This window comes from Photinus pyralis, unplaced genomic scaffold (genome assembly GCF_008802855.1).
Source record: "Photinus pyralis isolate 1611_PpyrPB1 unplaced genomic scaffold, Ppyr1.3 Ppyr1.4_LG7, whole genome shotgun sequence".
Classification (NCBI taxonomy): Eukaryota; Metazoa; Arthropoda; class Insecta; order Coleoptera; family Lampyridae; genus Photinus; species Photinus pyralis.
Window position 1 is genome coordinate 39,219,140 of NW_022170738.1, and position 25,510 is coordinate 39,244,649.

Below are 25,510 nucleotides of genomic sequence, written 5' to 3' on the forward strand. Positions count from 1 at the left end.
TTCAAAAAATTGGACGTGGGTAGAAGAAAATTCAATAACTTTAGATGATTTCATAAATACTTTGAAATTTAGTGCCAATTGGACTGCATCAGGAATAGACCATATTATTGGTTATAGAAGTTTACCACTACCCAAAAAATTACCGTTAAATTACTTGTTTACCGACAATTTATAACTTATTTACTTCAATAATTAAACACAAAATTAATAACCATTGTAAAACGAATCAAATTTTAAATATTGAACAAAAGAGTGATTTGGTTGGTGATCTCATGCCATTTAACAGAGCAATAATTATTTGGTGCCCACGTGGCACATTGCATTTATTTTTTATATGCGCTGAAGGTTAGGGACACAGCAATACCTTCCCTTAACATTTTCTCTGTACCCGCATTTATTTCGGACATTTGTGCGTGTAGAAGCAGGTACGATTGTACACCGGTAGTAAATTGAGCTTTATTGATATACATTCCATTGCAATATTTGAAACTCTCGCTAGACCGTTTTCCTTTATATAAAAGTCGGCGATTTTCATACATTTTGTGAATTGCGGCTTCTCTTCTTTATATAAATTCTTAATTAAGCCTAAATATATCTACATTAATTCCGTTAATGCTCAAATTATATACGTATATCAAAGCATGATAATTTTTCAACTTTCGCTTTGAAGTTCCATATCTCCTCTGTTTGTATAAATAATTACCTCACTTTCTAAAATCTTTGAAAATATTGTATGCGTTGAAAAAATAAGTTTAACAAAAAATATAATATACAGTGATATTTATTAAGAAGTAGCCATAGGGATTTACATATAGTATTGTCTACTTTTAAATTCTCTTCTGAAGGGTGCCTAATTTTGTATTCAAAATATTCTTAATTTGTATATTGTTGCTTTGGATTTCCAAAAAAAATGAATCTCTGATTCTTAAACTGTTACCGGCGCTATATCAATTGACAAGATCAACCTTTTCTTCAGTTGAATGCATCGCACAAGAACGAAAATAAGAATACGGAATCCAAAGCAAACATAGGAAAAAACAATACATGTAAATCCCTATGCATATTCTTAATCATAGTATATATTACTTATGTCATAGTATGTATTAGTTACCCAAACAAGCTTCCGCAGAAAACAATGGAGCTATAATCTTTAAATGACTCTCAAACAAATGTATTACAGGTCGCAACGGCCTTGATGAGCTCAATAAGGGCGCTTTTTGCATACACAATTTATCGAAATTCGATCCCAATTCATTGACCAACACTAGCAAAGAGTTAATAGAAACTGTACAATCCTCTTTTGTAATTTTTTCTGCCTAAGTACATTTGATTCATTTACGGGAGGAAGGGGGAGGCACCTAATATGCCAGGCCCTTCTCCCATTTCAAAAATAAATTCGGCTAAATGGAGCAATAATTACCACAGTACAAAAATAATTGAGCACTCTGTTATGTGCTATTACATTTCATCATTGCTCATTGGTCACAAATATTCTCCTAGGCTACTCTGTCAAGAACACTACATTTTATTGTAAGGTTTACCATTTAACCTTAAAATAGAAATATGATTATGAAATTCAATACTGACTGCCAAATTTATTTGTTAGAGGTACTCATATATGTATCTATATAATGTCTGTCTTACTGCCTGTCTGTCTGTCTTTTATGCTTGTCTATACCGTTCATCCGATTGCGATAAAACCGTGGAGAATGATTGGACGTAGGCTCACGAAAGTTCATGAATTAGTAAACCGCCATCCGGAATTCCCACGGAATCGGATAAAAAACGGGATTTTCAAAGGCGGTACAAATTCGCCGAGACTGCTACTAGTATATAAAAGTCAAAATTAGAGGAAGACTTCGACTGTTATTCTTATGATTAACCAAATGAATAATTCCGTTTTTTGTTTGCAGGTTCTATCAGCAACATCGACGGAGCCGAGTACCATTGCAACAAGACCCAAGTTCGCAAAGTCATATCAGGCGTCGTAGGCGCAGCTTCCAGTGTAACTTCGATTCAAGTTGCCAACCTATTAAGACTGTTCAAAATTCCTCAGGTAAGTAACTTCATTTCTACTATCGCTAAATTGATTACAACCCCTTTTAAAAGTATCTGAATGAAAGAAAAAGTCGATTTGAAATCTAAATTGCGAATCTCTGATGGACTCCCTTCGGGATGAAAAAATGCAATTAAAGTTTTTATGGAAACGAATGAAAAGAAATTATACCGAGAATGTCAATATCAGATTTTTGTTACTCTGAAGTTTTCTTTGAGAGTTCCTGTCATTTCAAGGTATCTTGAGGGAAGTTATCTTCCATAAAAGTTTTACCAAATTTTAATAGAAAATAAATTGCGGGGGATGAAAACCTGTAGCGCGTTGTTTTGACAGTAGAATTGGCTGATTGTACAAGAAATTTCGTGCAAGACTGCCTTTGTAGAAAGAACGTGGGAAGTTTGCGGCGGAGATGCATTTTCTCGCAATGAAATTAACATCTACAACCATTGAATTCATAACTATCCTATAGATGCAATGGTACAACTGTAATTAGGGGGAAATAAAAAGTGTATCTTCTTGAGCTGCAAAAATAATGAAGTAGGTTTCGATCGTCGATATCTTGTAATGTAAGAAAAAACCAAAACTGTAGGAGGTTGCGGGCCCCACTTGAAACTTTCACAACGCACGCAAGGCACGTAATGTAAGTTTGTCCACTTTCGATTGAATTATCGTACTGTTTGTCAGTGAACTTAAGTTCGCCCCTGCTAAAATTTAATCATCGACAACTTTATAAGCAGTAAACTAACTCAGAAGTTGGTATATAACGACAGTTCGAAACTTACGACAAAAATTTATCGCCATTATGGCGTATTTGTTGTTTGTTACCCTCGATCCGTGTCTCTTCCTCTTATCGAATTTCCATTGCGGTCGCCTTGGAACTAATACAGGCCACAAAGTTTTAGTTTACTATTTCCCTTTAGCCAGCTGCCGGCAGAAATAAATTGCCCAAGAGTAAATCGGTCTGTTAACTTTGCGCCTGCAAGGACCCGCAAAATGTCGTTACGTTTAATATTAATTTCCTCAGAGGTGCAGGAACTGTTATTGTTCTGTAACTTTTCACACTTTCTGGAAGTTTCTAGTAGTAATTGGATTAAAATTGTGACATTTTTGTGTACCTAGGAGGCTGTGCCCCGATTTATCTTAGTTACTTTGAATGTGTGTCGTGCGTCGCACTGCTGGGAATATCGTGTGGGGAAATGTAAAAATTGAGTCAAAGAAACACCAATTCCTTACGCTTTGAATTTTTAAGGATACCTACTGCTGCTTTTAGAAATTCACTTCACAATGGCCTGTCCTCTCTGCAGCTCTATATTTTATTCATTGATTCTGTTGAGTAACAGAAAAATAAATAGTAAATAGAAAAACGCTTCTAAGATCTGCGCAAAATCGAAGAGTACCTAATATTTAATAGTCAGTTGAAAAATTGAATTTTTTTTAATTTTTGGGCTAGAGAAACATTCCCGTCCTCCAAAGGCCTGCGCAAAATTACAACTTTGTCCCTCCGGTCAGCAAAACCTTTTAAAGTTCAATTTAATTATTAGAACAGAGTACAGTTTTTGAGATTTCTGGAGCAAAAGGGTAATTTTGTCCTTCACAGACCTGCGAAAACTATTACTGAGTTACTTTATTACATCCAAGCTTATATTTTGTGAATAGCGAAAAAATTATTTAAATTATTTGGTCGGACGTGCTCACGTTTAAATTTAAATTTAACCTAAAATGGCGAGGATTCCTGTTTGCACAGAACATGTTCTGGTTTTTGGGGAGTCCTGAGGCGTGTGCGGACAATTCGCACTCGGATAATTCGCACCGGAATAATTCGCACCCGGATAATTCGCACCCGGACATTTCGCTCCCAGGATATTTCCCACCCTGGACATTTCGCTCCCGGATAATTCGCACCCGGATAATTCTGTAAATCTTTGGTTTATTAAAATTAAATATTTTTAAGAGGCTACTAGACGATTGTCTTTACAGAATGTATGTAGTAGTGCACATCTTGGTATACATCTACTTCATGGAAAAATGTTTTAAATAATAGTTATTTGGTCTTTCATTTTCAACACATCGCGATTCTTAAGTATTTCCATTTCTTAAATATAATCACGCTGGTTTTTTTAAGTTGTATGAAGAGTTTGATATAGTTAAATCCTGTAATTTAAGAACACATAATTTTTATCTACTGCGCTTTCGTTTTGAGAAAATAAGAATAGGTAACTGAAACGTCTTTTGTGGAGTAATTAAATACCAAATAGTTATACCTAGTTATAGTATATCTACAATATTATGTGTAATATTCGCTACTTTTGAGACGCTCTTAATATTAAAACAGAATCAACATATAATACCGTACACAAACAAAGTGATAAGTCTAAAGTTAAAAATATTTACATTATAAGATCAAGATGAAAATAGAAAAAGGAAGTAATTTTAACGTTCCCTTACATAAAGATTTCTTAATGAAGACACATAAAAAATTGTTCTTTATTTCTTTAGTTGAAAAGGGTGACAAAGGAAATGAATTAAATTTATTTTAGACAAAACGAGTATGTATAAATGACAATAGAACAATGCATTTCATAGATGGCACTAAATTTGGATAAGTAATTAAGATAATATTATAATTAAAGGTAAATTTGAAAAGACCCCGATAACACAAATTGCACTTCATAAAGAAACAATAAGAGAAATATCGTAATGACATCCTTTCTATTATTTCTGGAAGATGAATAGGGTTTATTACAAGGTAAAAGTAATTAGGTCCGAAAAATCAGGTTTAAGTACGTATGACCACAACTAATTAGAACTTTAACGCCTGTATAGTATCTTCATTCTTGAACGTTTGACAGAGTGGTATTTTAAAATTTATCTGAGCACGGGTTTTGATTTTGTGTATACTTTTTTTTTAATTTTAAAAAATTTTATTTCTGGTGGTAGTGTTGTGGTGGTGTTCAGAAAAGGTAAGTTTCCAGTTTTCTTAGAACCAGTTTTACGTTTCTTTGACCACATATGGCTATATGTTGATTATTGGTGACTGAGTAAAATTACACTAACTGCTTATTTTTTTGCGTTATCTTTGCTACAACTATGGTAGTGAATGAACTTAAAAGTTTCTTTTTGATTTTCTTACTCTTATTTATTTTATAGTTTGAAGAGATACATGGAAAAATTCTGGCAATTTTTTAAGAGATTGTTAATAATCAAAACAGTAAAGCTTTTAAAAATCTTGAAACGTTTTAGGAACAGGTCGATATTGATGATTTTTTCTTTTAAATGTTTGTAATTATTAAGTACCTATATACTTCCTTTTTAATTTTTGTATGGCATACCTAGTACTAAAGCAAAACCCTTAGCATTGGTAATTGCGCAACAAGGAAGATAGGACATCATTGGAAAGGCTTTCCTTCCCTGAATTTGGTGAGACTATAATTTTTTAGATTTGATATTTTCGAAATATTTTAAAAGTAAGTTGAGGGCGCGCTGTTGTTTATGTCATTGGAAGGATGTCGGGCCGATCACTATGTAATAGAAGCTAATGCGATCGTGCGTCAAAATTATGCAGTTGCAAGTGGTATAAAAAAAGGAAAACTTGTACCTGCAACGTCGAATGCGCTGGAAATGAAACAACTAAACCAAAAAAATTACATATCCGAATTCAGAGATGGGCGACCTTACTAACGATGCATTATTTAAGATTTTAAGGATTGCACTGTCAGCGATGCAAGACAAAGACATTAGTGAGCAAGTTTTATTTTAGACACTGTTTCCTTCCATGATCATATTTGACGTGCCAAAGCGTTTTTTGAAAATTATTTTAATTTACAAAAATAGCTATGTATCGTTTCTAATGCACCACCGTAGCGTCGGAGAAAGAACACCAAAATCTCCCCATAAAAATTGTTATAATAATAAATGGGTAGATTTTGGTGTTATTTCTCCTAAGCTTCTTAAGCACCCCATCGAAAGTCATGGATCTTCACAATTTCAGTATATTATTTAAATAATAGCCATATAATTTATAGCAAGATCAATTTTTTTCACGATATTTATCAACATTTTTTGCTTTTTTCGTTACTTTACAGTTCTTATCTCTTTAATTTTACGGAAACTCTCAAGAATCTATTTGTTTTACGTTCAAATATGATTATAATTTTCTTGAGATCTTTTAAGACAATACATACGTATTTCGTTATGTGTCCTTTAAATGGACGACATCGAAGGTTAGAGAACTAGGAAACTTAACTTGCAGCTATTAACAAAGAATAATTGTTAAAATTTTATTTAGACTTTTATATTCCTATTGCAATATTATTTGTACGTGCTAAAAGGTTTCCAAATGAAAAAAACCTTGATTGTTAATTGGTACAATAAAACTGGGTAAATAGGTTTAAGAAATGTCAGGTGACAGTTTTGCTTATAGACCGATACCAGCGTTTAGCAGCACCCGTCTACTTTAGTCCAGGGAATAGAGGGTTTTAGCATGCAAAATGAGAAGTAGTTCCAATTTCTTTTGCATGTCGTAGAGAGACATCTGGTGGTTAAGAATCTAAGTTTTCGACCTCCCACCCCTTGTGCTTCCCCCGTACCACCCCCAAAACCCCTGAAATTTGGTTGGTTTCTTAGTTTTTCAATCGTATCTTTTTAATAGTTCACTTTAGAAAAAAATATTGTTATCAGAAATTGTAGACCATAAAATTCTACACAACTTTGATATACACTACTTTTTTGTGAAATGTTTATTAAAAAAGATATAGAGCTTCAAAGTTGCTTATATTTTTAAGAATTCTGAAATTTCTATGTAGGTGTTTTAATCAAATTTCATACTTTTACACTATAATTAAGAGTTTTATGAGAAAAAACTTGAATTTATCGTGGTATAAATCCCTCTACCCTGCACCCTTACCAAAGGGGATGCATAATAATGACACTTGCAACCCTTGCTAGTGAGGATATTTGAATTACTTTGAGATTATAGCCCTTTCTAATATATTTTTGAAATGAAAAAATTGTCTCACTTCAGTTCAGTTTCATCCCTCCCCCCCACCCCCCGTGCGGAAGGAATAGATATTTAAACGCTCTTGTGGCGATTGTGAAGTTAGTCAGAGAATACAACGCTTATTATATACATAATATTTTCTATTCCTCTTAAATATCTATTCCTACCGCGGTTGGGGGGAGGGGGGGATGAAGCTGAACTGAAGTGAGATAATTTTTTGTTTCAAACGTATATTAGAAAGCCCTACAATCTCACAGTGATTCAAATATCCCCACTAGCAAGGGTTGAAAGTTGAATTATTATGCATCCCCTTTGGTAAGGGTGCAGCGTAAGGGTATTTATGCCACGATAAGTTGAAGATATTTTCTCATAAAACTCTTAATTATAGAGATAAAGTATAAAATTTGGTTTAAACATCTACATACAAATTTTAGAGTTCTTAATAGTTATTTATGTATTAAGGGCATAATAGTGATGTTTATATTCTCGAGGGCGACAAGTTAAAAAGCTCGAGGGCTCTATATCGCTGTTAATAAACATTCCACAAAAAAGTAGTGTATATCAAAGTTATGTAGAATTTTATAGTCTACAATTTCTGATAACAATATTTTTTTGTAAAATGAACTTATAAAAAGATATGATTGAAAAACTAAAAAACCAACCAAATTTCTTTGGTTTTAAGGGTGGTACGGGGGAAGCACAAGGGGTGGGGAGTCGAAAACTTGGATTCTTAATCACCAGATAGTCTTTCATGACATGCAAAAAAAATTGGAACTACTTCTCGTTTTGCAGGAAATGGTCCATTTTCAGTCTCTATTTCCTGGACTACTTTTGAACATAAGTGCATGGACAATTTACATCACGGATGAGTGTCTTTTTACCTTTTTTTTGTTTTTTTTTTTAAATAAATTTTCATTCATGGTACCTTTAGCAAGTGTTCTCATGTTTAATACGGAGATTACAATAAAATAAGTACTAAATTCCAGATTTTGAGTGATATGGATGCTATTAAAGTGACCTAATATCTCTACTGCTTTGATATGGTCCATTCCATTTAAAAAGGTACATAGGATTGTAGGTATGAATTCTTGCCTCATAAATACTATTAAAAAAATTATTCCTCTACAAATTGTATGGCTATTGTTTAACCAACATAAATATTTAAGTGCCACATTAAAGGGATTTTTCTCCAACATCTGTCAAGTCTATTAAAGGTGACGGTAACTGCTTTTTTAGGGCAATCAGTTACGCCGTAACCGGTGAAGAAGCACAACATGTCACGTGTCGACAGAAGATCTGCGAGTTTTTGTAGTTATTAAAAACTAGTGAAAAATTGAAGACCGAATTATTTGTATGCGAATTATAGGGATGCCAATTTTTCGAGTGCGAAAATGTGCGATGCTGTGGGAAATGTGAACTCTCTTGAAGATAAGTATGCGGGTGCAAAAGTGTCCAGACATCAAAATCTCAGGGGAGCGAAATTCTGGTGCGAATTATTCCGGTGCGAATTATCCGGGTCCGAATTCTCCGGGAGCGAAACGTCGGGGTGCGAAATATCTTTGGTGCGAATTTTCCTTGGTGCGAAATGTCCGAGAGCGAATTATTCGGGTGTGAATTGTCCTACAACCGTCCTGGGTTATGCTGGGTAGTTTTTAAGTAGTGTAACTAATGTTGTCGCCCACATAGCTCCCCTTTCTGTATCTAGCATTGAGACATATTGAAGCCGATTAAATAATTCATTACATTTACATTAACTAAAAATCTACACAGAAGGACAATTTTGTTTGAAAAACAACTTGAGTTTCTTATGGAAATCTACATTGGGTGCAGTGGGCACAGAAAACAAAGGGAACATTCATAAGACATTCGGGAATTAATTGCGGAGGAATAACGCTTTAGAAAAAGTGGACGAGGATTGCTAAAGGATTGCTATACATAAATTAGGGAACTATTAAATAAGATAATGCCAATTCGCGAGGAACTCAGTTAAGGAAAACGTCGGGAGAACGAAAGAAGAGAAATACAAGGAAAATTCTAGAAATTACGTTGATTTAAAAAACTTAAAAATAGAATGAACTTAACGTTAATGCTCTGTAATGGAATAAAAACGTCAACGGCCATGCAGTAGTTGATTTATCACCAGATTAATCCGAAGCTTTTTTAATCAATTTATGATGAGGGTCAAATATCTAAATTAACACGTCTCGTGAAGCGATGGCGATTAAATGCATACTTTTTCTCGATTAGGGTTCAATACGGTTACGTTGACGTTACCATTCTTTGGCCTCTGTATTAAAATTGAACAAAAGTAAATAAATCCGGAGAGCTTTCGAGCAGTTTCCCAGTGTTCCAGTTATGCGAATAGGAAACACGTTTCAATTGAATGGAGGTGTAAACACTTCGAGGTGGATTGTTTTAGTAAATACGAGAATTCCTTTCTATTACCGGTTCGATCTCATCCCGAGCGCGCGTCGTTGACTTTTGATCAAATCCGTGATCGGATACTCTACAAAACAAATCGCCGTCGAGAGGATACAACTGCGTGTCCGTGCCGACCAGGATCGCCCTCAATATTTAATTGGTGAACCGATGATAAAAGGTCTATCTTTTCGACTTTCGGAACGAAATAACGTTATTTATTTACAGTTTTAGTACCGCGTATGGGTTTTGATTTCGTTTTGAAACGGGTTTCTCAATTTAGTTAGGAACAAGCTGATGCTATCACGTGCTTGGTAAAGTAGGCTGCTGGAAACGATAAGAAAAAATAAAAAATTTAGTAATGCTTTACTGCCTCCGAAATCAATACACTTTTGCATTCTGTCGAAGCATTTTGTTCGCTCTGAGAGATATTTCCGAATCTAGTTGCAAGGAAATGTTGAATCATGAATGTTAGTAGCGAAAGATATAACAAGTTAAAAAATAACGCATTTCCATTAACAGTCTTTGTCCGAAAAAATTAGTTAGATACTCTTTCCACGTGATTTCAATTTGCTTTTATCTTTCGTATCGGTATCTTCCGCTGAAATTTCAAGAAAATGGAGAAGTTTTCAGTTTTTTGTAATAAATTAATTATGCAAAATTTAAGTGGAATGAAACAAAAATGCGAAAGAATCATTCACAAATGAAAAAGAAAACTTTTAAAGTTGGGCTTGGAATAATAAGTTCGATTCATGAGCGTCAAGCCCATTGGTTCACTTAGTACGTATACGGTCCGTGATTGGTACACCGCACTAGAATTAGGTCCACTGCTCTCGTTCGTAAAGTAAAGTAAACTATAATTTATATTTCTCAGTAATATATTGACGGATTTTAAAATACTGCTTTACTAGTATTGATCTATTATTTTAATGTCATTAGGTTCAATAATACAATTATCAAGGTCACAAATAAACAATGTAAGTCAGATTTGGGAAACACTTTCCCTTAAAATGACAGGAAAATAACCGTTCATAAGTAAGAAAGTTAGGTCTGCGCATGCGCAATCAATTTTTTCAAAAAGTGCACGTAATAAATAATGACCCAAAGGGTTAACCGTGGTTTCCAACAGAGCCAATTTTATTTTGCTCTGTCAATGTATTTAACCGTTTCCTCAGTCAAATTTTGGATTTCTTTGATTCGAAATGATCCCTAAAGTTGATCAAGTTTTGGCTAATCAAAAATCAAAATGCAACTTTAAAATTTATAAGCACAATAAACGGCAACAGTGTAAAATGAGACGCGAAAGAATAGATTTTTATTGCTGTAACTGTCTTTGTAAGAGACATAGAAAAAATGTTTTCCTTGATGCAAGCCTCGGCACTATAACGAACCAAGTAGCAAAAAAAAGTAGCTTTTGAAAAGTTTTAATAGCGACAGAGCCATCGGACGGACGGACGGACGGACCCACAGACGAGCGCACTAGGTGCTCACAATAGCACATTTTTTTTATTTTTGTGGAAATACGCTAAGACAGAAAACGTCACTTGTCAATCCGAGTCAATCCATCTCGGATCAATACCCGGGCATAAGGAAATTACATGTTCAATTAAAATTCCCCCAATTAATCAAACCCCCAATCCCCAAATACGATCTATAATATTGCTTCAATAATGAAAGTATTCACATATGTAATCGTAACAATCTTACCTTGAATAATCTCGGTCGCTGTAGAGAGAGCTCTCCTGTAGCGAGTCCCAATCTGTAACAAACAATAGGTATCAATTAATACCTGTAGGACAAATTCATATTACTTGTGACCGTAAGTCCAGTAAATTAATGACCAAGTTACGTTAACAGTTACAAATCAAAAATCTATCCCTTTAAGAGCTACTTAAGGATACACTTTATAACAAAGCAGAAGTAAAAGACGTTTCGGATGCTTAGTCCCCCTAGTGTCCATGTGGTCGCCGCAATCAAGAAAATTAAGGTAATAATTTCGCACGGGAACACCCTGGTAGTTTCAACGCTCTCGAACTGAGCTGGTACCGAAGGTTTAAAATGAAAGGAGTGATAATTAAAGGGTAAAAATAAAGTTACATAGGGTTGCGTTGTAATTTTCGTTGTTAAAGGGTAAACAGGTTTTTAGGCGTTATTTGTGTTAACAGACGTGCTTTTTTCATAGGGTTTTTTTAATCTAAAAATTAGAATTTATAAATACTCTTCGTTTGAGATATGTGTGGTTGTTCATGGAACGCTATTTAAACCAGAGTTTATGGCTGTTAATTAATTATTCTTTTGTGCTTTTCTTTTCATTTTGTTAAATTTCGCAACATCATTATATTTGCCTTAGAACGTGTTGAAAATTAAATTTTTTGCGTTGGTTGATTTAAGTACATCCCTGTGGTGCATTTTATGATATTTATTAGATTAGGAATTATGCTGGGTACTCTAAATCAATCGGTATTCCATTTACTTTCCTTTCCGGAGAGATTAAAATGCAATGAAAAAATTAAGAGTAAAAAACAGCCCCTAATTCAGAAAAGAAAAACTTTTTCAATGTGATAACAAGTAGTTATAGGAAATGTAGGGAAATTTAGGGTATAACATCTGCTTTTTCTCATAAATTCAAACCTAGTTACCACGTTTTAATATATTAAAAAAAATCAAATGGTACCAAAATTCCAATGTACCTACCTACAATACCCTTTACAAGTATTTATAAATCCAAATCTGCAAAATCAATGTTGTAGCCACATCTTTGTTGGACTAATCTGGACTTAATATCGAATCTAATAACCAAATATGACACATTATATACACAGTTTATTTAAAATACCTTATAACGGACGCAGTAAATCGGAAATCTTCTTCAGGTAATTCTAAACGAAGTCGTTTGGTCGACAAACTCATTGGATATCTAAAACGAATCGGGTTTTGTGTAGGAAGTTATTTCGTTCAGAATTAATCGAAGATAATTTCCAATATTTTGTGGGCTCTTTAAGAATTTACAAATCACAAAATGTCATCAATTAAGTATAAAATTACGATGATTTTTTTAATACAAATTTTTCATTTTACACAAATGAAAAACCTCATACACAGCCCTTTTGCAAGTGACTCTATTTCAGTGACATTGAATTAGGAAAGATAGATGACGGATCGTGCATATTAAAATCTTGCCGACGGTACTACGAAACTTTCTTGAACTTTAAAATGATGCATTGTTTCTTGGAAAAACCATTTTTTCTTGTGTAGCTATCCTTAAAAGTCACGAGCAAACCACCATTTTATTAATAGAACTGTACCCTGTATTATCTTTAGTAACATACAGAAAGCTTGACATTGTCATATGTATCTTTGCTTTAATTTATTCTCCCCCATTGAGACTTCGTTAATTCCGCATAGATGTTTTAATACTCCCTACGCCCTGATGAGCTAGTCTAAATTTCCACGTCCTGAAAATCATCGTATATGCCTCAATTACAAACGGAAAACGTGTCATTTTACATTGTATATACTTTCCCGCTTGCTTTTGAACGTTCACTCACGAAATACGCAAATGTTACAACAATATTATCCCTACTGTAAATTACTGTCACGACATTATAATTAATGCATTTTCCCCCATTCCCAATCGTAGCAAGAATGCGTAAACAACCTACTCTTTCCCTTATGTATTTCCACATATTTATCATTCATTGGTACCTGCTCATTAGCGGAAATCAATGCAGTTCAATTTCGAACGAACCTCAAGAAGCGGTTGGTGCCTGTAAATAATCGCCCGAATTAATCAATTTTAACGTTTCGTTTCCAAATCGAATGTCACGAACAGAATTCGCTCAGATTGCACGTATTTCCTTCATAATATTTCATCACACTTCTAAAAGGTATTGAAAATTTGTGAAATCGAGCTGAAAATTATTGTTAAATTTAATAGGTTGTGGTTCTATGCGTCGTATTTTATTTATAGTGAAAATAGCGTATTTGGTAGCTTCAAATTGAGAAAACCGGACGAAGTAGGAAGTAGGTTGTTCGTTACTGCAATTTCATTAGAATTGCGAAGACATTCCCTATAGAAAAATGGGAGTGATTTTGTCCACTAGGGCCCTGCTTCGAAATAAGATCAAGATCGATTTTACCTAAATCTTTGGAGCACAGGCTTCTTCTTATTCCGATGTCTCTAAGTATTGAAAGTGGATTTAGAAAGTTACTTTAAGCTATTGTGGAGCAAAATTATTTCTATTTTAGCGTAGATATACCTTCCTGGAACGTCGACATTACAATGGAACATTTTTTCGTTAATAACCGCTGAAAGTATTTCGAAAAGGGTGCGTGCTGGCGCAGCTCCGTCTTAAAAATTCAATTGCTCGTAAAAAAATGTTAATGGTAATGTTAAAATAAAGAGAAATCAAATGCCAAAGTCAGCATTACAACTTGTTCGTTAACTCGGTTCGACCAAATTTTGCTATACAGTAAGTTTGCTACGTTTTCTCAAAGTGAAGGTAACAAGAGGTACTTACTTATCATGTGCAGACAACAGAAGAGTTCATATAAGATATGAGAAACATGGAAAGAACATTAAGCCAATGATTGTCACAAAAGATCAAAGGAGCTTGATGAGAACTTTATGATGGCTGGAAACTGGGAACTGGAAAAATTGAGGAGCTTGAAATGAACTTGGTTTAAGAAAAAATTGTGAAGTAAACGGTAAAAGTGATCTGTGAAGAAATTGTAAAGAATTAATCGGGAACTTTAGGACAGTCATCCCATAACAAACACTAAGGGAAATTTTTAATTCTAATATGAAATTTGAAGCATTGAAATTTGGTTGTTCTATTACCTTAAGCGAAAAATTTATAGCAGACACAATAGGCCTTATACTGTCCTCAGTTTATGATTTAGGAATTTAAACTCATTTGTTAAGTTCTCTACAAAATTCATTGTTTCTGATAAAGTAAGTGGTCAATTTATTTAAAGTATTTTTCGTAGGTACTTAATTTTGTTGATTCTATTACCATGGTCACTACCTACGTCAGCCTTGAAAAACATTTTATTCTCATGATATATTAATAAAAGACGAATTGGAAGCTGCACAGTTATAAAAAATCTTGAAGATAACACGGTGTTTTATAGCCATCGTCCTTTAAAGTACCTATAAAAGACCTAGTTATCTTAATATATAGCTATTGAAGTAATCCCCTTTTATACAAAGTAGATACTTTACTTACTTTGAAATAAAATCCACATTTCTCTTTCTCTCTATGGATGTTTTCGAAATTTGAATTTCACAGGGTTGTCAAGCGTATTTTTCAGTATTATTATGCATAACCTTAATAGCAATTTAATGTATAATGAAAGGTTAGTTAAACTTCAGGTTCTGTTTCAGATCCTTACTTAACACACAGAGAATGAAATTTATTATTTGTATGCTGTCGTTTATGGTATTCTAAAGCTAAAAAATACGCCAATATTCCATTCAACATCGTAAAAGTTGACGAGATTATGGAGTCGAAATTTAAAGTAACTAAAAGGTTGTGACAGGTGACGAAAAATGCTTCCACCACCCTACGGTAGACGCATTGACACAAAGTACAACAGTACGCCGAATCTTTTATGCTATTGTTTGAGACTTGAGAATTGCGGTACAAATTATTATTTAATAGGCATGTAAATAACCATAAACTAGAGCTTCTCAGCTCTAACAATAATTACCCGGATCAAAGAACTAAATTGTTGCTTTACGTGTTTATTAAAAAGACATTAGCGGGGCCTATACTTTCCACTCCCTTAATTTTCCCCCGTTGGAGGCTTTCACCTGCGGAGCTAAAACGTGTTATTTAATTCATCGCCCTTCGAGATTACTCAAAAAGATTTTCGTTTCTCGCCTCGGTAAATCTACAACAAAAAATATAGGCTGCAAGTGTAATAAATTATTAAAGGGCGTACGTTGACAAAAATTTCCAGCAGTGAAAAGCTGTTGTCTGGTGACTTGTGCCTAACACGTGCACAACTTGCTTAATATTTTAATGGCAACAGGGAGAATTGTTTACACACTTTGTCTTCAAGACAGTAATTCCACATAGCGGGTAAGATTATGGTAAATACCAAACTAGGATATGAGTGTTACATAAGGGAAGATCTAAAATATTTAACCCAATTACGTTACACGTGCATGAAAGCTACGGCTTTGAGCTTTGCTACTGCTTTAATTTTAGTCGCTTTGGCTACGCACAATTATTTAAACCGGTGGTTTAGAAAAGCTTTAGTAGAATTTAAAAACGAATTACTGCCACATTTTCAAGGATTTGATGAAGACAAATATTACCTACAAATTACAATTCGCGATATTTATGGAAGTGCCAAACCGTTAGTGGAAAAATCATTTTTGTGGATTGAAAACGTAATATTTACGTTGATGGTCAGACCACGAACAAATTATAACTGTTTGGAAAACTTCAGCAAAAATGTTCGTTAGCGCGCAATTTCGCCATTAAAAATATCTAAACCATTTCCGGAAAATATTACGGCAATTATCTTTATTGCTTTGGTGGTTGGAGTTTTTTTTTATTTTATTGTAGCACATAAATCGTCAAGTGCGGACCATTTTCAATTTTCCACCGCTGCTTCTGATTACTGAAATATCGTTTTAACGCCGAATGCCTGCGAGCGTACAGTTTTTTCTGAAATCTTTGTATTTTCAGTTTAAAAATTACTCTTAACGCTTTAAAACGTTGTGACCTCTTTTGCATCTTCAGAGTCTGGCGGATTTATCAAAGCGCCTCAAACTATTTTCTTGCTATAAAAGTTAACTGAGATATAAAATTTGTACAATTCGAGTGTGGATGTATTCACTTGTAAGGATGGCAGCGCTTTAAGTACCTTGAATTAGAGTATTTCATTTCTCTTTGTAAAAAAACCCTATGGCTTCCCCTTTTTCAAGTTATTTAATAAGTTCACTTATGCCAGTATGTCGCAGGTTTTTTTTAACTCTTTTTCATTCTGACTAGCTGCATACTTCAAAGAGGTGGATATAAGGGGCCAGATATACGAAGTACGATGAAACGAAGAATGCAAAATTTGAAAGCAGGACATCAGTAATCAGTAATCCGTAATGTTTATTGTTCAACATACTAATAATCCTTAAATGACCAATCAAAAAAAGTAAATATAGAAGCGTAAGCGAAATCTACTACAGAAATAATAAACAAGCTCTAAAATTTTACCTTTGCGATATCAAAAGCTCCTGAATAGCTCTTAAAATTCTTGAATTAATACGGAATACAAACATTTATTTACCAAAAAAGACACTAAGCATTAACAGATCTAAAAATTTACAGGCAAATAGGACAACTTACAAAAAATCGAGACAAAAAATTACGTAGGGTACTGTACTCTACTTAAATTTTCCTTTGCCTTAATCAAAATAATATAGTTCTGCAAAATGACATTTCTTCTGGTCAAGAGATGCCTCTTACCCACTACTAAAACTTTTTATAAGTAGTCCTTGCAATCTCATCGTTACGTTAACCTACTCTCAAAACGTTCCCTTGGTAAATTTAATATCTCTAAACAAAGCTGAGTAGTGCTTTGAAAAAAGTGCTTGCTAAAGGACTTCAATTACTTTTAGTGCTTAGAGCTCTGTGCTTCAATTACTTTTCTAATTCAGTAAAAAGTGCTTCAATTACCAAGCACTTTTTAAAAGTGCTTGGAACTTCAAGCCTTATCGAACTGCTTGAAGCACTTTCATACAATTTCGAGCACTTCTAAAGAGCTTCAAGCACTTATCAAGGGCTTCAAGCACTTATAAAGAGCTTCAAGCACTTATAAAGAGCTTCAAGCATTTTCAAAGAACTTCAAAGCACTTTTAAGGGCTTCAAGCACTTACAAAGAGCTTCAAGCACTTTCATAACGAAGCTCTTATCGTGAATTAGGTGACGAATTTAGAAAACCCTTAGTCTTACTCATTCCTTCACTCCTACTCTGACGTTACCTACGTGTTCTGTGCTTCATTAGTGATTAGTCTGCAGTCTGCACATCTCACTGTTGACTTCTTGTTTTTCGTATTGTGTGGTTTCCTGTGAAAGGGGTCGTACGATTTCGCGAACAAAAAAAGGAAGAGGTAATAGTTCTGCCATTTATTAACGCTGCCCTATCATATTTAGGGCATACCGGCATACGTTAAGTTTTGTTATAGTTATTACGATAGGTATAATCAGATAATTTACTGCCGCGTATATAATACATAAAATACATTACCTGAACGGCAAAAAAAGTACCTAATCAATTACCACGCACTTGCCACTAAATTAAACATTTTAATAAAAGGCCAGAAAATAACATCAAACCGCCAAAATAGTAAATACCAAGAATATAGTAGAAGTTTAAATTTTGGTTTGCAAGTAATTTTTTTAATTAGATAAGTCTTCCCTTATATCTGTATTACTTTGATTATAAGGAATTGTTATCTTTTATTGACCTTTTATATTTGTAATTAAGAATTATTACCTACATACTAAAAGTTTACAAATTTTCTCTGTGCATTTCTTCACCTAACATACTATCACTAATTTCAATTATTTCAGAAGATACGTCTCGGTAGGTACGTACTTACAAGTAACAAGTGTCAAGGAATTTCCGAGCAACATTCTGGATTTTTTTCTTGTAGTACCTACTTTTATAGCACATGCAGTTATTACTTCTACATTAGTCATTACCCATGGGTACGGGGAGAGTACTGTACCGATAACAACACCTTTTTGTTTACCTAATCGTTTTAAACGAAAATTTGGACAAGCAAAACTTTAGCGATAAACCACTAATTCCTCCAGTATAATTACGATGCGGAAGTACTGTTTCTAGCGTGTTTTTTAAAGTGTCCAGCAGGCTAGAAACCAATTTTGAAAAAAATTCAAAGGGCTGTAACTTTTGAACTAGTAGCCCAATCTTGGAACTGTTTGAAATTATGGATTCTACACGCCACATTCTATAAGAAAATTTTTTTTCCGGGTCGATCTGAGACAATTTTTTTTCGGGGCTCAAAAAAAGGCAGTGTATAACCTTCCTTTTTTACCAAAAATCGACTGCACCAAAATTTCTCGGAAAAACACTTTTTCTTATTAAATTTGGTGCGTAGAATCCAAAACAATTCGTACTTTTTCGATCAGACTTCTCAATCAAAAGTTATAGACTAGAAACCAATTTCGAAAAAAAATTCAAAGGGCTGTAACTTTTGAACTAGTGGCCCAATCTTGGAACTGTTTGAAATTATGGATTCTACAGGCCACATTCTATAAGAAAATTTTTTTCCGGGTCGATCTGAGACAATTTTTTTTCGGGGCTCAAAAAAGGCAGTGTATAACCTTCCTTTTTTACCAAAAATCGACTACACCAAAATTTCTCGGGAAAACACTTTTTCTTATTAATTTGGGTGCGTAGAATCCAAATCAATTCGTACTTTTTCGATCAGACTTCTCAATCAAAAGTTATAGACTAGAAACCAATTTCGAAAAAAAATTCAAAGGGCTGTAACTTTTGAACTAGTAGCCCAATCTTGGAACTGTTTGAAATTATGGATTCTACAGGCCACATTCTATAAGAAAATTTTTTTTCCGGGTCGATCTGAGACAATTTTTTTTTCGGGGCTCAAAAAAAGGCAGTGTATAACCTTCCTTTTTTACCAAAAATCGACTACACCAAAATTTCTCGGGAAAACACTTTTTCTTATTAATTTGGGTGCGTAGAATCCAAATCAATTCGTACTTTTTCGATCAGGCTTCTCAATCAAAAGTTATAGACACCAATTTGGGAAAAAAATTCAAAGGGCTGTAACTTTTGAACTAGTAGCCCAATCTTGGAACTGTTGAAATTATGGATTCTACAGGCCACATTCTATAAGAAAATTTTTTTTCCGGGTCGATCTGAGACAATTTTTTTTTCGGGGCTCAAAAAAAGGCAGTGTATAACCTTCCTTTTTTACCAAAAATCGACTACACCAAAATTTCTCGGGAAAACACTTTTTCTTATTAATTTGGGTGCGTAGAATCCAAATCAATTCGTACTTTTTCGATCAGACGTCTCAATCAAAAGTTATAGACTAGAAACCCTGGTTTCCAGTAATATGAAAGGTGCTTTATATTGTTTATATTTATATTAATTTATATTGTCAATTACTGTGATTCAAGCACTTTTAATGGCTTCAAGCACTTTCCAAGGGCTTGGTGCTTTGTATTTTCAATTACTTTAGAAAGTGCTTGGTAATTCCAAGCTCTTTCATCACATAAAAGTGCTTAGGGCTTGCAAGCACTTTTATCAAAACAAAGTGCTCGGTGCTTAGTGCTTCAAGCCCTTTTCAAGAGGGCTTTTCCCAGCTCTGCTTCTAAACCCATTCACACTTTTGTTCAGTTCATGTTTCTCCATTAATTCAGTTTTCCATTGTTTTCTTAATTTTTTCCTTCTTATTATTTCTTGGTATTGTAATACAGATCGCAATTTTCAAACTACCACTTTCTTTACTAATAACTGATTTTATGTCTCTTTTTTTAATTAGCACCGTTCACTTTCATATAGACTTTTTTTAACTAGGCACGCATAATTAAGATTTCAATTTGAAATGTTCTGAAAAGCCCGATAGAACGTAAATTTCACAATAATTAAATCTTCTGTATGTTACTCAGATAGCCGCAAAGTGCTTCTGAACCATTGAACCATAGTTACCGTGTCAGTTTTAGACTGGGCTTAATAAAATGAAATTGCGAGCGAAAGTAGTTTGTGATAAAAGCCAAGGCAGCATTGAATTTGTACGTTACGAGAAAAGCCGAAATGGGCAATCAAGCGCAGACCGAAGATTGGTAATGGCTCTAAAAGGTTTAATAGCTAGTTTAATTATACGTTTTTACAACTGCAGGAACACTACTATACGTTTCAGTTTGTTATATCGTATTTAGTCTGATAAAGAACAGTCGAATGGAGATGGTTTTTGCTCTAGGTTGACGCGAACCTCGCCCAACGTTTTTGGGTGCACCTTTGACGTTATTAACTTCTCGTCCTCGTTTATAAAGCTCAATGTAAAAAAAAGCTTACAATTACGACCGCAGCTTAGATTCCAACGTACGCTATTCTAACCTCGGGTGTTATAATTGTCAGACGTAAAATTCCAGCTGTCTCATTGTCATTATTTCTTATTCAAAAACAGAATCTGGCATCAACTACCATCTAAACAAAATTTTCTAATTGGATTGGACTGTAATTCATGTGTATTTTGACATCCCTTACGCCAATCCTGTGAGTGAAGGGTGAGGGCGGCTGGTACCGAACGCAATCTGCTCACGTCAAATGTAGCAATACCATTAAACACAACCTAAATAGGTAAATTGACAATTTAAATACGCTTTCATGAACATTAATGGGAATTAGTTGATTAGCAATGCAAGTAAACCAGTCGTGACCCGACATAATTCTCCCTCGCGAAATCAATTTTATTTCATGCAAGGACAATTTTCTCACATAACATGAATTTTTCATTGCGTAAAGTGGCTTAATATAAATGCAAAGTAGTTGCAAACGCAATTACCTTTTGTGGTATTAGATATAAAAGTGCAGATACAACCCCCAGTTTCCAACTTGTAGTACACCCCCTCACTTAATTTCAAGTCTGATTTCAAAATACACACTGACTCTACTTCACTTAAAAAATTCATCTACCGCGGAAATTAAAGGTAAACAAACTCCTTCGATTTACTTACAGCCGAAAGACATATTAAAGCGAAGGTGGCCCCCCTCTGTTTGGATTCGTTTAATAATTCAGCGACTTTAAGTGCATTAAAACCAATGGTTCTCGTTTTAACATTAAAATTTTTATTTTCCAACATAAAGTTGTTGATTTCCGATCCGCTTATTTCGCATGATTTGTTTTTATTGAGGAACAAAACGGAAACGGATACAACCCCGTTTTTCGAAAAAAAAAAAAGTTAAAATAAAATTGGGTATTTAGCACCGCTTAATTATAACCGTTCGCCGGTTTTTCAGAAATAAAATGGCATCGGTTGTTGAGAATTTATCAAGTAGAGGCGAACACGAACTTCAATTATATGGTACATTCGGTACGAAGACAATTACGGCTTTGGAATACAAAAAGTAAACAGCACAGAACAATAAAATCGCCCAATATAGGTATCTCGGTTTGTAAGAAACTTTTATTAAAACCGTTCAGTTAAAAGGTTTATCAAGATTTCGGAAAATTGACGACAATCCAGCAGTCGTGTAAATAAAGGTTCCAAAGGCAAATGTCATGCAAAATATAAGGTATAAAGTGTCAGGACAAACATAAAGAGTAGGACAGCCTCGAAAAATGGATTACTAAGTGTCAAAAGTTAGACAAAATTGTTTTCACGAAATTCAATTTAGAATCTGAAGAAAAAAACAGAAGGAAAACGGAATTATGGGATAAAAATTGATTTCTGGAGAAACGTGTGAAGAACAGTGTTGATTATTATTATATATAGTCGTATATCTAAATACGTACTTAGTCCCGGCTAAATAGCTCTAAAATAATTTATTTAAAAAAAATGAGTTACCGATTCAAACCGGGTTTTTCATGCAGGTGAAATGATTAGAAATTGGAGAAAAATAATTAAAACAGCTGAATTTTTCCGCAGGCGAAATCGCGGGGGTTGAAAAGGGTGGAAAGTGATGTTTTGCAATTTGTGATAAAACTACTAAATTAGGCGAAAGTGTTCAATTTAAAAGTTAGAGAATAAAAACATGAACAATGAAATGAAAAATGGGAAAAAGATATTTATCCTGTCAAAAACCGTGTATATCTTAAAACTGTTGATCTAGTTTTTGGCGATTTTCTCGAAATGTTTCTATTGAAATAATATTTTTTTTGTTTTTGCCTATTAAAGTCTTTACGAAAATTTTTCCACCCCGCGCTAGAAGAGGTGGTTTTTCGAAAATCGTGAATATCTCGAAAACAGCTCAACTTTACGGGCCCAAAAAAATTGACACCTTTTTATCACAAAATAAGCTATGTTTCTTCCATATTTCAGACCCTTACGACTTTTTTCCGACAAATAAAAATAAAAAACGAAAAAAACAGTTTTTCGGATTCTCTCGGAAAATTTGAGATTGTGTAAAAATAGTCCAGACACAAAAGTGGTTAGTTTTTTATTCTCGATAACTATTAAATTGAACATTTTCGTCTAAAATTAATAGTTCTGTCACAAATTGCAAAATTCCACTTTCCACGTCTTTCAACCCTCGTGATTCGAAAAAATTCAGCTGTTTTAATTATCTTTGCCCAATTTCTAATCATTTTGCCTGCATGAAAAATCCGGTTTGAACCGGTAGCTAATTTTTCTATCAAAAAATATGATATAGCCTGGACTAACAATATAACAATCAGTGTTTATTTCGACCTGGAAGGTGAACAGCCGATGCCATTCGGTCTTCCGTTCAATACACCCCTATTTCACACAACTGGCGCATATACCGGGTGGTGACTCGAGCAACGCACCATAGGAATTTCAATAGGTAGTAATTTGTTCATTTCTGACTATTGGTTTCCATGGCATTACCTACGTTATAAAGACGACAGTTGTTAATTTTCAAATCTTTACTGTTTCTGAATTAATAATATTGAAAACAAGGAGGGTAGTGGGATGGCCGCCTTGGATTTGGAAAATGATAAAGTATCTACGGGAGGAGGTTGAACTAGCCGCCTCCTCTGCCCATTGGTCGACCTTCTACGACCCCCAGGGCGGGGGTGAGCCGATTCTTCCCCCGGACCCACAGGGGTTAGGGTTGATTATTATAAATAAATATACAATTAAAGGCTAGGTGAGTTCAGAAGAATTATAAAATTTACCGAATATAGCAAGAGGAAAAGAGACAGTTTTTCCGAATTATAAAATGCTGAGTATACAATTAAAGAAATAGAGTATAAAATTCCGAAAATGATTAAAGAATGTATGAGTGCTGTAAGTTTCCAGATGAAAGGAGTGATAATGAAAAAAAATATTATTATATAAAGTGCAACGGGCTTTTGCAATAAAAGGGGTTGAATTTCTTTTCAAAATGATAATTTTGATTTTTAAGTAAATTCGTAAAATTATTCCTTACGTACGGCTAGCTCTATATGCAATTTCACTATGAGTGATTGATTGAAAATTTCTCCGCTTTTCAGTGTGCTTCTTCAATAGGAACTTAATTTTTCTATGGGTTTGCTCGCAAAATCAAACAGAAATTACCACATCGTTTTGAATATTAATAAACAAGAATCAAATCCGATTTACATTACCTTCTGAGCGAAATAATTTTCTCGACAAAACTTAATTCTATACATGCAAGATAAAACGGCTTTAAGATTGAGCTATTTAAGAATTTTTTAAACATCAATCAAGTTTAAAAACTACGATGTTGACGATTATGATAAGATGCGATGGCATTGTCGCACTCTGAGCTGCTCCCTGAGGTCTAGCGTTTTTAATTTGGATATTTAAAATCTGGAAACCGAGACGTCGGGATTCACAATCCGAAACACAGAACAAAGTATCGTTAAAGGATACATATTCATAATATAGGATTAGGAATCAAGAATACAGGTTCCAGCATTCAAAAGATGGTATGAATTACTTAGTATCCAGAATTCTGGTGGTTCAAGATGCAGGACTTACAGTCCGAGACCCGGAGCCCAGAATCCAATTCTGGAACACAGGTCCCAAAATCAGAATTTGAATTTGATATTCTAAACCGGTACTCGGATTCCATGGTCAATACAATCCCAAATTAAGGATTTGTGATCCTGAACCCATAATTAATAAGACTAACCGGAAATTCCAAAATCTGACGTTTCAAATCTAATAGAGCCCAGAGCATACAATCCTGGATATATGAAATGAAATCCTGTAGCCGGTTTCATGAACGCCGAACTTTGTAACTCGTGCCTACTCTTTTTTAAATTGTATTTTTTAGATATGAAAAAAAAGCAATGGATAGAGAAGAGTAGAAACGGCAAAATAGAACCTGCATATAGCAGAAAACTTAAAGAAAAAAATTTTATCGAGGTAATTAATTTCCGCACCCTTAGCGTCTTCTTACGGTAGGAAAAAATTAAAGATAAGTAGCAAATTTTTATAATTTTGGACTGTCTTTTTGTATGCCTGTTCTAGTCTCCTCTACCAGACAATTTTTTGACATAGTAAATTATTACGCTCTATTATATTACACTTACCATTATTTTTGGCACATAGCCTTGGTATACATAATTATATTTGAACAAAATGTAAGGCTTTTTAACCGCAAGGGTAGTTAAAGAGAAAATCATTGTGCATTTTAATGACGTCTGTCATTCTGGGTCACGGAGCATGAAATAGAATGAAGTTCCGAACAGAAAACAATAATGTTTTTATAGAAACGACGGTAGAACCCAACCTTACTATTTTTTACGTCCAAATTACATTCAGAAGTTTCAGAGTATTTATATTGATTTATATGGCTTCTGCTATAAAACAAAATTTTGTATTGTACACGAAGATAAAGGGAAACATTGTACTGTACCCTATTTTAAAATTAATATTTCCTAGATGCCTAAAACACTGTAGTCTAAACTCTGAAGGATAGAAATTGAGACTTGGAATGGAAAGTAAGGATCAGAAGTAATACGAAATTTAGCTTGTGTAGCGATGTAATAAATCACAAGCGACATTTACCGAAATTAATTTTAGAGAGTCAAGGGTTAAAAATATCGCGAAAGAGCACTGAGAATAAATTCTTCACGAGTTACTGCAAATTACACACGGTACGACAAATGTGACACATATTGCATGAAATATGATTCAATGGGGCGCGAAATGGTGCTTTGTAGGGATTGAAAAATTTATAACTTCTACATAAAGTTTTAAGCGTATTGTTGGCGAGGTTAGAGGAATTTATGCGCCCCTGCACGAAAAAAAAAATTTAGATTGGCCAATGTTTTTTTTTCACTTTTTCTGCTGATTTGCTTGGTCGGCCAACGCAATTTTGACGTACAAAGAAGGCCGGTT

The 25,510-nt window shown here is 34.1% G+C and overlaps 1 protein-coding gene across 1 annotated transcript in view; it reads left to right on the forward strand.

The window, feature by feature from the left end:
• Window positions 1-1,709: 1,709 nt before the first annotated feature.
• LOC116176236 (metabotropic glutamate receptor 3-like) overlaps window positions 1,710-25,510 on the forward strand; it is a 50,843-nt gene continuing 27,042 nt past the window's right edge. The window contains exons 1-2 of the mRNA XM_031494719.1: window positions 1,710-1,719; window positions 1,914-2,056. Of these exons, the coding sequence (XP_031350579.1) occupies window positions 1,710-1,719; window positions 1,914-2,056 (153 nt within the window). The remainder of the gene's footprint in view (window positions 1,720-1,913; window positions 2,057-25,510) is intronic.